This window comes from Passer montanus, unplaced genomic scaffold (assembly GCF_014805655.1).
Source record: "Passer montanus isolate IOZ18808 unplaced genomic scaffold, ASM1480565v1 scaffold150, whole genome shotgun sequence".
Classification (NCBI taxonomy): Eukaryota; Metazoa; Chordata; class Aves; order Passeriformes; family Passeridae; genus Passer; species Passer montanus.
The window spans coordinates 866,195-881,990 of NW_024362052.1; the positions used below are offsets into that span (position 1 = coordinate 866,195).

General features: G+C 54.1%; 2 protein-coding genes across 10 annotated transcripts in view; one reads left to right on the forward strand and one right to left on the reverse strand.

Annotated features, from left to right (window-relative positions):
• Positions 1–3,221, forward strand: part of SLC4A4 (solute carrier family 4 member 4) — a 125,898-nt gene extending 122,677 nt beyond the window's left edge. For all 8 annotated transcript variants that reach the window (XM_039701874.1, XM_039701869.1, XM_039701878.1 and 5 more), the window contains one exon: positions 470–3,221. The gene's annotated coding sequence lies outside the window, so the exon portion shown is untranslated. The remainder of the gene's footprint in view (positions 1–469) is intronic.
• A 2,635-nt stretch (positions 3,222–5,856) lies between these two features.
• ADAMTS3 (ADAM metallopeptidase with thrombospondin type 1 motif 3) overlaps positions 5,857–15,796 on the reverse strand; it is a 63,387-nt gene continuing 53,447 nt past the window's right edge. For both annotated transcript variants that reach the window (XM_039701976.1, XM_039701975.1), the window contains 12 exons: positions 15,666–15,779; positions 14,898–15,043; positions 14,351–14,526; positions 13,386–13,519; positions 12,825–12,948; positions 11,186–11,266; positions 10,362–10,525; positions 10,096–10,261; positions 9,544–9,676; positions 8,960–9,167; positions 8,729–8,846; positions 5,857–7,224 (listed from right to left, as the gene is read on the reverse strand). In XM_039701976.1, the coding sequence (XP_039557910.1) occupies positions 6,680–7,224; positions 8,729–8,846; positions 8,960–9,167; positions 9,544–9,676; positions 10,096–10,261; positions 10,362–10,525; positions 11,186–11,266; positions 12,825–12,948; positions 13,386–13,519; positions 14,351–14,526; positions 14,898–15,043; positions 15,666–15,779 (2,109 nt within the window). In that variant the 3' untranslated portion in view covers positions 5,857–6,679. The remainder of the gene's footprint in view (positions 7,225–8,728; positions 8,847–8,959; positions 9,168–9,543; positions 9,677–10,095; positions 10,262–10,361; positions 10,526–11,185; positions 11,267–12,824; positions 12,949–13,385; positions 13,520–14,350; positions 14,527–14,897; positions 15,044–15,665; positions 15,780–15,796) is intronic.

The window sequence follows — 15,796 nt, forward strand, 5'->3', positions numbered from 1 at the left end:
AAAGACGTGGGGGTACTGTGAGGAGCCCAGAGGGTTCTTGCCAAGGGGAAATAATCCATTTTTCCATATCTGTGGTGGAAAATACAGCAAAGAATAATCTTAAACTGCAGCAAGTAATAATTGCTCAGAGTCCAGTCCTTTGGGGCCAGCTTGGCCCTCCCAGCACCAGGACTGTGATGTGGAGCAAGGCAAGTTTATTCCTCTGAAATGCCAGAGATGTGTCTGTGCTTACAGGTGTTACGCACTGAAATTCATCCCAGCAGCTTTGCCCGGATTTTTTCAATGGCAGTCGAGGGATGTTGGCACAGCCTGGGGTGCAGCACCAGGATGCTCCACCCTGGAAGTGTCCAAGTAGTGTTCTGACCAGCTCATTCAGATTATCTGTGTGGGGGCCTTACCTTCAACCTGGCTGTATTCCCAAGGCCCAGCATTTGTGCTGCTCTGACCTCGTCTGTCTTCTTCTTTGCAGCCCTCCACGAACTCCAGTAAAAGTTGTGCCTCAAATTAGAATAGAACTTGAGCCTGAAGACAATGGTTATTTCTGGAGGAGCAAGGGAACAGAAACTACTTTGTAATTTGTCTGTCTGTCTGATCTTTTACAAATTCATTCTGTTACTAGCCAAATGTTCAGAAGCTCCCTGCTCCCCCCAGCGAAGGTAACCGAGCCCCCGCTGCCCCTCCCTGCGGGGCTGCCCGGGACTGGGATGTCCCTGCCGGGCTGCCCGGGACTGGGATGTCCCCGCGGGAGCGCCAGAGGCACTGGCTGCTGTCAGCCGCTGTCTGGCAGAACAGAGCTGACCTCCAGGCTGATTCTTGGCTGCTCCCCGATATCTGCTGGAACGTGCTGCTAATCCTCACGTGCTCTCACCTGTAGATAAAAGAGAAGGTATTTCACTCCCGGCACAGACAGACCATTGCCATCGCTGTAGCATGTTTGGAAATGTCCCTTTCCTATGCAATTTTTTTTAAAGAAACACTTTAATGGACTTAATCCTTCAGGTACATGGAAGAGTGTTATTTTCCTAGATTATTTTGTTTAAATTATGGGGGCCTAACCTATGACTTTTTTTTTTTTTGACAATTTTTTTAACCTTTTTTTAATTACTGTAAAAAAAAATGAATTTTTTTCCTGCAGCAGGAAACATATAGTTATGAGTAGTTCTACCTCTTATTTCTAGATGCCAGGCTTTCTGTAAAAAATGTATTGTACCATATATAATGTGATTTTTACAAAAAACAAACCCACGACATCACACCACCATCTCCAGGACGTGGCATAGGGCTGGATAAGTTCAATTAGCACCTCCTGCTCCGAAGCATCTGTTTTTCTTAGGGTTAAGTTGGTTTTTGGAGTTTTTGTCATGAGCAGTCCCTGCTGTGAAAGAGACTTAAATCTCTTGTGATCTTAGAAGAGTCTAAATGGACAGGTGCTGGTTATATCCTTGTTGTTGATTTCTGACGTGGGATCCCTCCGTGACTTTCTTGGAGCACCGGTGTGTGCAGTGAGAAGACCCCAGGTGTGCCTCAGGCACAGTGCACGAGGAGGAAGATGAAGGTGGCCTGCTGGGATGCCCATCCTGACACTCGGATTCACAGACATCCCCCTCCTCCTGCATCCCACCCCTGTGTGCCACCTACAGAGCTCACCCTAAACCCGGCAGTGCAGCAAGGCTAAGCAGGCCAGGCACGGGCATCCCAGGATTTTGGGGTGGAGCCAAGCGAGTGAACATCGCATCAGGAGAGAGGTTTTTCTCTCTGTAGCATGTTCATGCTGGAATGTGCATCTGCAGGCACGTTTGGGCTTCACCAGGACACAGGGAATGCACTAAAAGCTTCGTCCAAAAATAAAAAACAGAAGAAGAAGTAAAAGTACCCCAGCTCTCGAGGTGAATTCCCTGATGGAGACAATCCCATCACAGAGGATGGGCATATGCTGCCACCTGGTCCTTGTGAAACCAAAGTCTGGGTTGGTGAAGTCAAGAGGATTTTCTGATGGTGCTGAGACCTTAAATGCCAAATTTTAGCATCTGCTCCCACACAGGAGCCACCGCCTCCATACAGCCCTGCTCACCCTCGAGGGGTCTCCCCTTCCGTTTCCATGGAATCCGTGTTGGGCATCCCAGGAGCGCAGCTGAAACCTGCTCTGAAAATGCTGGGGAGACTTGGGAAAGGCCTGGAGAGGAACAGCTCCGGGATCCCTTCTGCTGCCGGAGCACAGGTAACTTGGGAAGCGCCATGCCAGCTGTGGCCAGTGCTCTCCATCCCTCGGCGAACACCAGTCCTGGCACACAGGGGGGACACAGGCTGCAGTGCACAGGAGCTGCCCGTGGGATTGCTGCCCATCCTGCCCAGACCGTGGGTGTGCAGCAGTCCCAGAGGAGAGTTGCCATCAGGGGCTGTCCCAGTCGGTTCCATGGGCACAGCTTCCATCTGCTGCTGCCTGGTGACCTGTCTCCCCAAAAATCAGGTCTCCACCTCTGAACCGTGTTAAATATCCTTGAAGTGTCCTGACTGCTGTTCCAGATCTTTCTCTCTCCTTGTGTTGTGCTTTTTGTGGTGTGCCCACGGGACAAAGGGCTGGCTGTGCGTGAGAAACGCGCCTCCGGCGGCAGGGAAGAGCTGCAGGGACAGGGAAGGGCTCTCTGCGGGCCACAGGGCCACATGCCTTGGGGAATAACTGGAACGTCCTTGCAATCCAAATGAGGTGTTTTGGCAGAAAACCCTGGGGGGCACTTCAGGGACTGAGTGTGGAGAGTGACCCAAAGGCCTCCGAGGCAAGGAGCAGCCGGGACATCCCCAGGGAATGCCAGGTCCCAGCCCGCGCTGGGCATGGCCAGCTCTGTGCCAGCCCCGGCTGCACCTTCCTGGCTGCATCGCAATCCAGTCGCACTTTCAGATACTTCTGTGCTTGGTTTGAATTCTCCTAAGTCCCTGTTTTCTTTGGAGGAGAGAGCAAGGACTTAGGATGAAGTGAAGTGGATCGGATGGTGGAACTAAAAGGAAAAAAGCAGAAAACATTTCAAACGTATTAAAAGTGATTTTTTTTTCCAGTAATATAAAAAATGAAATTCCTTATAACAGTATAGTATTTTACAGTTTTATGAAGCTTTCTATTGTGACTTTTATGGAATCAAAAGATGAAGATGATGAGATATTTTAGCATTTATATTTTTCAAAATTAAATAAATGTATACTGAAAATAAAGTAACTTTATGCATTTATGAGAGAGTGCATGTCTGTTTTCCCTCATCATGTGCCAAGTCTTGTCTGATTGCACTGAGATCCCAGAATGAGTTTGGTGATAAAAGGGGCTCCCTGACACCGTCGTGTTGGACATACTGAAGCATTTTGGGATATCTGGAGGAGTGGTTGGATCTGGAGAGCGGCCAGAGGTCCTGGGGGTGGCACAGCATCTCTGTCCACCTCCTGTCGCCTGCGCACAGCGAGGATAAGGCCAGTGTGCCTGGGCTTCTCCATAAAGCCTCTGGTTTCTGGGCTGAAACTTGCCGTGATCTGCTTTGCTTCCCGAACGTGTCTTTTGGCCAGGAATAACCATTGGAGGGCTTAGGGGAGCAGCAGCCATCGGAGCCTCTCTGGCTGCGGCAGCGTTAGCAGTGCCCACAGCTGCGTGCCCGCTGCATCCCCGCTGGCACAGCTCTGCCAGCCCCGAGCTCACCCGGGGCAGCACCGGCAGGTGAAGGCGCCTGGGGGGAGAGCTGGGCTGCGGCTGCTTTGGGGTGGGCACGGCCCCGGGACTGCTGCTCCTGAGGGAACTGGAGGCCATCTCCTCAATCACCAAACTAAGGGGAGAAGGAAGGTCAGGAGCTGACCGGGATCAGTCTCAGGGGTCTTTCCCACTCCAGATGGTTTTATTCGGGGATTGTGCCCTGCACAAAGGCAGTACCACTCAGCTGGCGGCATGGGGAGCCACCTCCGTGCCACTCGGCTCCTTGTCGGCCAGCTCGGGTGCCTCTGCCAGCCACGGGCAGCTCCCTGGCTGCCGGGCATGTGGATGCGCCCAGCGGTCGGACAGCTCTCACCTATTCCAAGTAGCAGGCAATGGGCACGGGGAAAACGCAGCAGGCGGAGAGCCAGGAGAGGAAGGTGCCGGGGGAGCCCGCCCGGAGCGGCTCCTCCCGGCCCCGGTCCCGCTGGCGGCCCCGGGCAGGGGCGGGGGAGCCGGGCCGAGCTGGGCCCTCGGGGTGGAGCGGGGAGCCCCGGGCCGAGAGCGCGCTCCGGGACTGGGGGCCAGCCCTGTCGGGGGCTGACCGTGGGGACCGCACCGTGCACGGGGCGCTGCGGCGGGACCGCGACCGGGGCCGGGGGGCCGAGCGTCGCTGCGGTCTGCCGGGAGCCCCGAGCGGGGCCGACTCTCCCCGTCGGGAGGCTCGGGGCGGCACGGGGGCGGGAGCGGCGGGGCCCGGGGTGCGGGGGCGCTCCCGATGCGCGCTCCCGAGAGCGAAGGGGGGGGGCGGTCAGGGAGGAGGAGGACTGTTGTTGTTCGACACAAAAATAACACCAAAAAAAATCATGGTCCAGAGTGACGTGACAGGGGACAGATATAGGGGGACAGAGGACCCGCACCCCGGTTCCGGGGCCGCTCCCGGCGGGCAACGCTCGGGGCCCGGAGCGGTGCGGCGGGAGCGGGGCCGGGGCTGTGGGACCGAGCGCTGCCCGCGCCCGCTCGCGGGGCGCTGCCGCCTCTTCCCCGCGGGTATCGGGTCTCGGCCCGATCGGGGTTGGGACAGGGCTGGGGACCGGGCACGGCCCAGCCTGGCCTCAATGCCCTCCTGCTCCGATGGCGGGACGAGGCGGGCCAAAAGCGGCTGATGGAGCTCCCAGCCGGAGCCGGGATGGGGCGTTCGCCTCCTGCTGGGGTCTGCCGGGGGGTTCCCCGGCTGTGTTTTCTCCCCCCATCGGGAGGCTCGGGGCCGTATCGGGCTCGGATCGGTGTCTGTACCGGGATCGCTATCGGGCCCGGATCGGTATCGATATCGGTTCCGGATCGGTATCGGTTCCGGATCGGTACCGGTACCGGTACCGTGATCGGGCCCGGATCCCGCCGGGCGCCCTCCGGCGGACACGGAGCGCGCTGCAGCGCGACCCCGCGCGGGCCGTGCCCCCGCCGGTCCCGGTGCCGGTGTCCGCTGCCGGGGCCCGGAGCGCGGCCGTTCCCAGCGCTGCCTCCAGCGCTTCCCGCCCCGGCTGCCTTCGGGACTCGGGAGTTTCCACAGCGGCTTTTCCCTGCCACCGGTAAGGAGCAGCTCAGCTGCCAGCTGAGATCCCATCCCCTCCCTCAATGTCCCCGCGCGTCGCAGTCTCCAGTGGCAAAACTGCCGCTTTTAAAAACTCCGCTGAAATATTTAATCTTTATTTCCAGTCGGGGAAGGTCCTGCCTGGGATGGAAATGGCTAAAAAAAGAGGAAACAAAAATGCCAAAAACAGACACTGCCACGTGACCCAAAGCAGCCAAAGCCTCGGGGTGGCCAAGGTTTGTTTTATTGTCACGTCTGAGCCCTCTGCTGATGGCCAGTGCCACCCTCACTTCCCCCCAGGGACCCCCAGGATAGTGCCAGAGTTGGATCTTTGGGGCCCCGATCCCCTCACAGCATTAAAGGGCTCCATCCTGGAGACTTCTTACAGGGGAGCAGAATTGCACATGGAACTTCGGTGACCATTGAGAAATGAGAGACCTGTGATAAAAACCCTTTTTAAAAGGATAAGATCAACAATTTCTCTACAGCAGTTGAGCAGCTCCAATATCCATGTGACACAGCCTCCAATTCCATCTCCAGATTCAAGCTTGCCAAAAGGAAGTCACCTGCCCTCAGCGTAAATATTTAGTACACAAAATACTGTCAAGAAACCCACTTTTAATAAATATCTGCAGTTCTCACTCCTATACACAAGTACTTTACAGCGCCGTGCCGGGGACTGCGCGGCCAGCTGGGCTGGGACAAGGTGGGGATGGACATAAATTAATTCTTGCAGTCGGATGCGCCACAGGCGGGGAGGTTTGGAGCTGATCCACGCTGGAAATATTTATATCTCTCACACCTTGAAATCCACCTTGAAACTGCTTTAAACACCAGCCCTTGGAATGGCAGAACTTGATGGCCGGCACCTGGCACTGGAACAATACAGGAAAACAGTTGTGGGACAGCACAAAACTCTTACAATAATGCCACTTTCCTGCATTTACCCAACAGCTGCAGTGGTGCTCGTGCAACGTCTGTTTCCAGGGAGACACGAGTCCTGAGGGTTCATTCGGGCTGGGACAAGTGTTTTGTTGAGTGTCCATGCCTGGTCCTGCCTGCAGTGGGGCATTTCCTGCAATGCGGGTGTTCAGAGCCCAAAACCACGGGGCTGCTGAGGTGAGGGCTAACTTTTGGGCCCAGAGCTGGACGGAGCCCTCAGCAACTCCCACTCACTGCCAGGAAGGTTCCCGTAGTGTTTCCTCTGCGTGTCCCAGCCGGCCTGGGAAGGAGGGGTGGGAGGAGGCCGGGAGCACCAGAAAGTGAACCAGCACTTCTTGTCCTTTGTATTTACAGGGGACGAGCTGTGCCCTGCAGTGCCCTGCCCGGGGCACGCAGCGCGCTCCGCGGTGTCCGGAGGTCAGGGAGTCACACAGAGTGCCAAACAGCCCCTTGCCGTGGCTGTCCTGCACGAGCCTTCCCGCTCATCGTTCCACAGGGGCGGCCCTCGGAGGCCATCGCTTCCCTTCGGGCCCCTCGCCCTTCCCGGAGGTCCTGGCTGGCGCAGGAGCCCCCGCTGCCACCAGAGGCAGAGCCAGCGCCGGGGCACTGCCAGAGCTGAGGCTGCTGCTGTTGGCAGGGGCCTGCTGCAGCAAAGCCAACAGCCGTGAAGTCTTGCCAGCCGCGGGAGCTCTCCAGTGCGGAACGCTGCTGGCACCTCTGGGCTCGGGGCTGGATGGCGGCGTGCGCCGCTCGGCCTGCTGTGCTTCCCAAGGCAGCCGACTTGGAGAGCTGCTCCCGGGCAGCGGCCGAGCCCCGGCGGGCACCGCGGGCGCCGTTGGAGCCCTCGGCAGGCTGCCCGCATCCAGTGCCGCAACCCCCTCGGTGCCAGCCCCTCCGGGTGCCGGGAAGCTGCTGCTTCGCCGGCCGCAGGACTCGCAGCACAGCCTGTGGTAGCCAGGGATGGAGCAGTACCGCGCCAGCACTTCCATCTGGCAGAAGATGGACTTGTCTCCCAGGCAGGGCTCATCTGTAAAACAAATGTCCCGGGGATGGGAACCCACTGATGGGCACTTGGGAAATGTTGGCACATTGTGTTTTCAGAGGAGCACAGATAGCAATTCCCAGTGCCAACCTCCCAGAGCTCCCACACACACTGGGTACGTCCTACCCACCCCAAATCCCTTCCCCCAAATTCCAGCCTGAGAGGACATCATCCATCAGCAGCATTAAAGCCAAGGCAATCATCCCTTCCAGAAATTAAATCCCAAGCAATAGCCCTCAGAGACACCTTAAAATAAAATGTTAGAGTCAGAGGAAGTTTTGTTCAGACTAAGTTTGGTGTTTTTCAGGGACCAAAGGGAATTGCAGCACTGATGAAAAGCTGTAACAGTGGGTCACACCTGAGGTGCCCTGTGCCCTGAAGGTGGGGATTTTCATCCTCAGGAAAAAGAACTTCCAGAGGCTCTTCTGGAAGCTTTGAACCAAAATCAGCTTTCTGCAGGGAAAGATGTCCTCACCTGGACACAGGGGCAGCCTCACCATGGGCTGGAAGCGCATCCAGGCACCTCCTTCTCCTGCTTTAAAACATCAACTGGAGCCTGAGCTCAGAGCGGGTGAGAATCAGCTCAGTTCCAAGGAACTCAGTAAAATACTCCACAAGGACACCACTGGGGCTGGGGGATAAGGGTTATAAATAGCAAATTCTATGAACTATAGACATGTCCTTGTCCTGATCCTGCTGAGCTTCCTCAGAAGCCTTGCTGGGCTCCTGACAAACCTGGTGTCAAAGCAGCAGCTCTGCATGGGCATAGCTGTGCTCCATGAGGCACTGCATCCCAGGCTCAGTGTGGAATTCTGGCCTAGAGGTACAATTCCTTCTGCCTCCCCATAGTGACAGTGACCCCTTTTTGGTCCTGTCCTCTCATGGTTCATTTTGGAGTATCCATTTGTGCTGCTTTAGATTCCACAACCCCTCCCACAGCGTGGAGATTTGGGGTTATGCTTCTCCAGTTCCAGCAGGTTTACTGCTTTTCCTACCAGCTCCTGAACAGTGCCAGGGCCACCACGAGGGAGTTAAAGCCCCAATAAACCCCAAATCCTACAGAGGGAATAATCCAAAGGAAGAAATGCATTGCTTCATAAAAAGCTTGAAAACCTGAGCAAATTTCTATGAAAACAATGTAATGGATTCCCAGGAACCTCAATAATGCTCTTGGTTCCACGTTTATGTATTTTTATTCCCTCACTTGGCAGCTTGCAGAATTTACCCTGGGATTTAGAGGTCAAGCAGGGTTTGTTTTGAATGAACCTTCAGCTCCAGCTCCAGTCTGTGCCAACATGACTCGGGCCAGTGTGGTTAAACCCTGTCTGAGCACTCGTAGAGGACAGACCCTGGTGTGTGGAGCTGTGACATCCTGAGGCTGCTGAACACGAGAGAAAAGCTGCACTCTGTGTGTGACCCCTGTGCCAGCAGGGTGCTCTCCAGGGAGGAATCATGCCCCCCACTGCAGCCATTCCAGCTATTCTCTTACCATCACAGGGAGCGAGTTTACAGGCCCTGACGGACTGCGGCCGCTCGCCCTCGCAGTGGTCCCCAGCGCGGCACAGCACCTGCCGGCTCTCCGTCCCCTCCCCGCACGTCACCGAGCACTGCGGGACACAGAGGGCACAGTCAGGGCATACCGTGCCACGGCACTTGGCAGCAATTCCCACGGGCCGGCTTCTGGGACAGGCTGGTGCTGCCACCACCCCCCGCTGCCCACCTGGGACCAGGGCCCGGCTTTCCAGGGCGCGGGGCACGGCGCCCGGTTGCAGGAGCGCCGGCTTTCGGGGCGATCCCCGCCGCAGAGCTTGGCGGGCACGGAGCGGTTGGTGCCGTCCGCGAGGGGCTGGATGCAGCGCACCGTGCGCAGCTGGTAGCCAGAATTCCCACACGTTTTGGTGCAGTGCTCCCACTCATCTGCTGCCCAGCTGGGAAGGGAAATGGAGTCACACACCGTCAAGTGTTAACCTTTTTGTCCTGCTGTGGCTGCCTCACCCCTGGAGCCAGCTCATCTAGTGGAAAAACTCCCTTCCCACAGCAGGGGGCTGGAAAGAGATGAGCTTTAAGGTGGCTCCCAACCCCATCTATTCCATGATTTTTTATATATATATATATATATATATATATATATATATTACAACCACCCAATCAGGTTAGTATCCATGCTTAGACAGGTAGAAACTCCCCGCCATATTCAGGAACAGGCAAGCTGTCAGCATGCCCTCAAATTCATCCCACCCCATCTGGCTGGGGCTACCCTGTGCAAAGGAACCATCCCTGCTCTCCGTGCCCAGCTGCACTCACAGGGGCTCTGTGCACTCCTGCAGGTTGCACATCCTGCGGATGGGCTTTGGCTTTTTGCTGCCTTCGCAGAAGCTTCGATGAACCATCTTGTTGTTGCCCTTCCTGCGGCACCCGTACTTGGTGTACTGGAACCCTGGGAAACGTGTCAGAGGAATCAGAAGAATCAGGTCCTTGTTAGAATATTTGGCTTAAATAGGGTTTTCTGGCCTAGTGAATGGGTATACAGGACAGGTATTTTCGAATTTGCATTCCCCATTATTTGACCAAGAACCGTGGACAGACCACGAGTACAGGGACTGCTCAGGAGTATCAATGCCTGAGTTTGGGCATCCAAAGTAGCTTTGGAGTCTGAATTTAAACACCGAAAGAAGCCTTTTTTTTCCTAGGCTGGAAGTGTGACACCTGGGAACAATCATGCACTTCAGGTATTTTAAGCCCGAGCCCTAAAATAACAAACCGCTGTTAAAAAAGGGAAGCCAGGAACCTAAATCATTCCCTTTCCGCAGTGTTTTGGCAATTTGTCCCATCACAGGTGCCTCATCCCTGGCTCACCTCCACCGCAGGGTTTGGAGCACTGGGACCAGCTCTTCAAGGCCCACTCGAAGGTGTCCGTGTCCTCCCGCAGCACGTTGTTGCTGTGGATGGTCGGCACCGAATCCTCGTGGATGATGTATCTGTAGGTCAGGCTGGATCTGGTGTCGTTCTCCCGAGGAATGATCTAGGAGCAAGCAAACGTAAACCCAGCACTGGTGCTGACTCCTCTGCTGAGTACAGACACCAAGGTGTGGCTCTGGGACGGTCCCTAACGCGTCACCCACCAGCACCACCACGGCGTCGTGCAGGGGCCCGTCCGTGTGCAGCGTCTCCGTGTTGTCCTCGATGCTGTACTCCCACTGCACGCCCAGGTCGATGAAGGACCGGGATCTGGCCTGCTCCCCTTTCCCATTCAGGATATAGTGTCCTGTAGCCTGGTTCTTGATTGCTGGGAGGAGTGAGAGCACAGCCTGTCGTGCCTTGCCCGCGCTGGCAGCAATCGGGGTGGCACGCAGAGGGGTGTTTCCATCAGATTATGAAAATTACAGATTTTCATCACATTTTACTTTGCTCTGTGCACACAGGTTAGGATGTCCCAGATGCTAAAATCTGTAAGTGAAGAGCTGAGGAACTGCCTGGGGTCGGGCTTCCACAGCATACCTCAACAGCCAGGTACAGTGGGGACTATGATGATGGCAATGATGATGCTTCAATTAGAAGCCACTTCATTAGAAGCTGGAATCACAGAACTGTTTGGATTGGAAGGGACCTTAAAGGTCATTCAGTTCCAACACCCATTGTTCTTCTGTGCAGCTTTTTGCAATGCACCAGAGGAATAATTAAAAGATGCCGAATTAAATTCACCCTGGCAGTTCCCACTTCGATGTGAGTCATCACAATCTTTGATTAGTGCAAATTTGGGTCAGTTTTACATTTTGGAGAATTCAAGTGAGCAATGTTTGTTTGCTGAGCTGTAGGACTGCAAGACTAAGCCCTGACCAGGCAAGCCCACATTTACCCAGCCCCTTCAGTGGATTCTCTCATCCCTCAGGTTCCCTGGCATGAGTACCCCATGCTTGTTCTCAAACTTGAGCAGAAAAACACTTACCCAGAAAGTGAGGAGAGGCCTCGTCTTCTTGGATGAACACATGTCGAGCCCCAGGAGGGATATCAAACATCTTAAGGTACCCTTTGGCAGGTGCAGGGTCAGGGAGGCAGCAGGGAGAGAGAAAGGAACAGCCATGGTCAGGAGCACAGGGCACACCCAGCTCTGCTGGCAGGAGAGGGCATCCAGCAGTCACGGATGAGCAGGGAAATATGGAGCCAATCTGTTTGTAACAGGTGGGACAGGCCCTCCCTGGGCTCTTCTCTTCCAGGGAGGGAAGGGACACCACTTCAGATGGATTTGCCACTTCCCACCTGGGATCAGTTTAATATTTATGGCCGTGCTGCTCAGAGCAGGATCTATCAACAGTTCAGGCACAGAGATGTTTCCTGTGTTCCTCAGCACGAGCACAAGTCTTTCTCACTACTTTCCCAAATCAGTCCTCAGCCAGGTTGTTGGATTGGAACTTACTGACTGCCCTTTCAAATGGTCATGTCTGCAGTGAAAGTAAAAAGCTGTTCCCAAATAAAAATGTTCTTAGTTTCAATTTCAATTATTTGCCAGTGCAAATCACAGGTAATTAGTGTAAAATGAAGGAAGCACTGCCCTTAGGAAGACTGGAATCCCTTCTAGGGATGGGTCACAGATCAAGATTTAATCAAGAGCCCCCTAAGTTCTCTGAGTGCACGGTATTTTCATATTCCTGTTATTTTCTTTTTAACAACTGCAGATTCAATTAAGCAAAATCACTGGATTCTGGGACTACTGGATGTACTGGCAGTCTGTCCTGCCCCTGACATACACAGCTCCTGAGAAAATCCAAGTGAAGGAACAGAAGAGCTGGGAATAGGGAAGATCACAGTCCTGGCTGAGCAGTGCCTGTGCCCAACAGCATTTCCAATCTTTTGCTCCATTGCCTTTAGAGCACAGGGAACATCAAGTGTTTGCCTGGTTTGGCATTACCTGTTCATGTCTACAGGAAGATAGGAACTGCCACTCCCAGGGATGCCTCTCTCCCTACAAACCTTGCACTTGCCCAGAATGTTTTGAGCCTCCTTTGCCCCAGAAAGGGAAACACTGTGAGCTCCCCTGGTTAAGGGAAAGGCTCCTCTGGTCTTCCCTTAAACAGAACACCTGGAATTAGTGTCCTGAGAGCCAAGTCTGGTCATTCCACTTACTGGGTGTCACCCACATGCTCTTTACAAGCAAAAGATGTAAATTACATCACAGACAAATGCATTCACAGCGGATTTGGACGCATCTGGGAAAGATGACCAGTCCACAGAAGTCAGACACTCTGGGCAGGATTTTAAGTTGGGTATTTGCAGAAACTGCATTCTCAAACCTCGAGCACCTCTTGCTTACATGTTTCCCTGTAGAAAGAGGTCAATTAGCCTTCTTAATGACCAGGTTACCCAGGCTAGGAAAAATATATCAGCATTCCCAGAACACCTCCATCACTCCCATATCCATCCACAATCAGGGGCCGATGGACAGCAGCTCATCCTGAGCATGGGCCCTCAGAGATGGGCCCCATGGGATGGTGTTACACCCATTATTTATCTCGTGTCTGAGAGTGTCACACAGACCCCAGAGGCAGCAGCAGGAGCTCCAGCCAGCTGCAGGCAGCTGTTATTCCTACCGAGCTTTTTGGGAGTGCGGGTGTAGGTCCCCTTCACGGTCCGGCAGTGGGAGTCGTCCCCGCCGCACACCCCGCACTGGTCCTCCGCCTTGCTGGAGCCAATTTCCTTGTCACAGCCCACTTTCTGCAGAAAAAAAGGGTGAGACTGGATATTAGGAGGGAATTCTTTCCTATAACGGTGCTGAGCCCCTGGCACAGGCTGCTCAGGGAAGCTGTGGCTGCCCTGTCCCTGGAAGTGTTCAAGGCCAGGTTGGATGGGGCTTGGAACAACGTGGGATAGTGGAAGGAAATGGCAGGGGGGTGGAACTGATGGTCTTTAAGGTCCCTTTCTGCCCAAACCAGTCTGGCATTCTATAATAAGAAACAATGAGTGGAAGACAAGCGGAGCATTTCCCTGGAACAGGTCTGTGCTGTTCTCTAATTTAACTTAAATCTCAAGGACTCAGAGGAACACAATGCTGCAAACAGGGAATTCAGAGACATCTGCAAAGTCTCTCTCTCTGCCCGTGAGCTGCTCCCACGAGCTGTCCCCGGAGTGTCCCCGGAGCAGGTGCCACTCACCACGCATTCCCCACGGACACAGATGCTGTAGGGATCCCTGTAGGAGCAGCGAGTCCCATCGTGCACCGGCTGCTTCATATGAGCCACGTCTCCTGTTTCTCGGGACTGGCAGTACAGGTGACATCTCTTGGGAGCTGTGGAGCCAGGGAAAAGAAAGGGCTGCATGGAGGACAGTGATCCAGGTGTGTTCCACACAACTATCCCACCGACGGAGCGAGGAGCGAGAAGGGACAGGCAGGTTTGGGGGTGAGGATGGGGGCAGAGCAGTGGAATGGGGTGGTTTGGGAAGGAACACGTGGATTCTGGGGAATTTTGGAGGGAAAATGGGGATGTTTGGGCAGAAACCTGGGGATTTAGGGCAAAGCTGGTGTTTTTGAGACACCATGTGGCCATTTGGGGTAAAAAGTATCCATTTTAGGGCTAAACATCAATTTGAAGTCATAAAAGCGAATTTTAGGGCTACACTGGGGGCCTGGGGGGAACAGGGGATTTTAGGGCAAGACTTGTGATTTTGAAACATAATTCTGCAACTTTGGAGCAAAAATATCAACTTTAGGGATAAAGGGGCATGTTTGGGGGAAAAACTGGAACTTTGGCAGAAAAAAGGGCAAATTTGGGTCAGAGTAGGGAAAATGCAGGTTAAAATCAGGGATTTAGGGCAAGTCTGCTATTTTTTACATATCATGTGTTAATTTAGGGTCAAAACTGTCAATTTTAGCGACAAGATAAAAAAGGATTGTTTGGGGCTGAAATTAAAAAATTTGAGTCAGAGCAGGGAATTGGGGTATTAAAGTCTGGATTTAAGGCAAAACTATTGATTTTCAGACAAAGCAGACAGATGGATGGGGAGGGAACCAACTTATTGGCTTTTCTGGGAGTTCTGGGCCTGCCCCTGAGATATCCAGGCCAAGGGGAATGGCTTCAAACCCTTTTGAGTGTCACTAAAGGCCCAGAGCAGGACGCACGGTCAGGGTGCTCGTAGGGCAGCCAGTGGTGCCGGCTGCCCTGGAACTCGAAGTGGGAATTGCGCTGCTGGCACTGCTGTGCCCTGAAGTCCTCAAAGTGCTTCGGACACTCCTCGGTGCTGCACAGCTGGAACTCAAAATTGACCCCGGCGCAGTCGTCACCTCCGTTGATGGGCCTGTGAGAAGAAAACATTCCAAGCATTTTCATCAGGGAGAAATTGTTCCCTGAGGGGCATGAGGCCCTGTCACAGGGTGCCCACAGAAGCTGTGGCTGCCCCTGGATCCCTGGAAGTGTCCAAGGCCAGGCTGGACAGGGCCTGGAGCAGCCTGGGATAGTGCAAGGTGTCCCTGCCCATGGCAGGGGGTGGAATGGGATGGGCTTTAAGGTCCCTGCCAACCCAGACCGGGCTGGGACTCTGTAATTCTATGGAACTCTTGGATTCTCCAAAAATGATCCCATTTTGAGGGGCTGGAACAGAATGTCCACCCCAAACCCAAAAGCCATTTCAAGTGGCCCCTCTGAGGACCAGGCAGCTCCCACACCTACATTGGGTTGTTGCACTGGCGCGTGCGGAAGCGAACCCCAGTCCCACAGGTCCGTGAGCAGGAGCCAAACTTGGTCCAGGGTCCCCAGTGTCCATCCTGCTTCAGCTGGTTGGTGTTCTTCCACATGCAGTGACCCTTGTAGCACCACTGAGGGAATTGGGGCAGGAAACAGGTGAGAACAGACACAATCCCCAGATCAAATGCATAAGAACTGTACAGCTGCTACATGGGGCTCATTCAGATTGTACAAATGGCTCTCCTGTATTTCAAAATAAAGGGAATTTGCTAAAAACACCTAGGTATCCGACTATAATTTTATAATTGAAAATGGATTGGCAGCAGGACACTCACTAATGGGGATATTAAAGGGAAAAGTCGGGCACTAATCCTCAGTCTACACAAACATTTGCCACAGGGTGTCTGGACAGTGAGTTCTGAGAAGCCATCCCACAGCAGCAGCATAATCTGCTTCCCTGGACTCCTAAAGGCACTTGATGGAAACTGTGCAGATGAGACAGAACCCAAAAACCCTAACAAAGAGGCCACAGAACAGGCGGCACCTCAGCTGGAATCTCTATGCCCTAAATGAAATGTGATGTTGCAAACCTTGTACAGTTCCCAGAATCCCCCAGTGGGAAAGCACAGCTCCTGCCTCCCCCATGTTCTTGCTTCACCCAGGAATGCCAGGCAATTCCCCGCTCCCCTCTGTGCCCCTCAGCCCAGGTGCAGGTAACTGTTGGTGTTTTTGCCAAGCCAAACAGAGACTCACTTTTCCTGGGGCACACTCCGTGCCGTCGAGGGGAGGCCCCTTCTTGGTCTTGCAGAAGTAGGGGTTATCGGGATGGCTGCACCACAGCTGCTTGCAAGGATCAAAGGTTCGGAACTGAAAACCACAAAGAG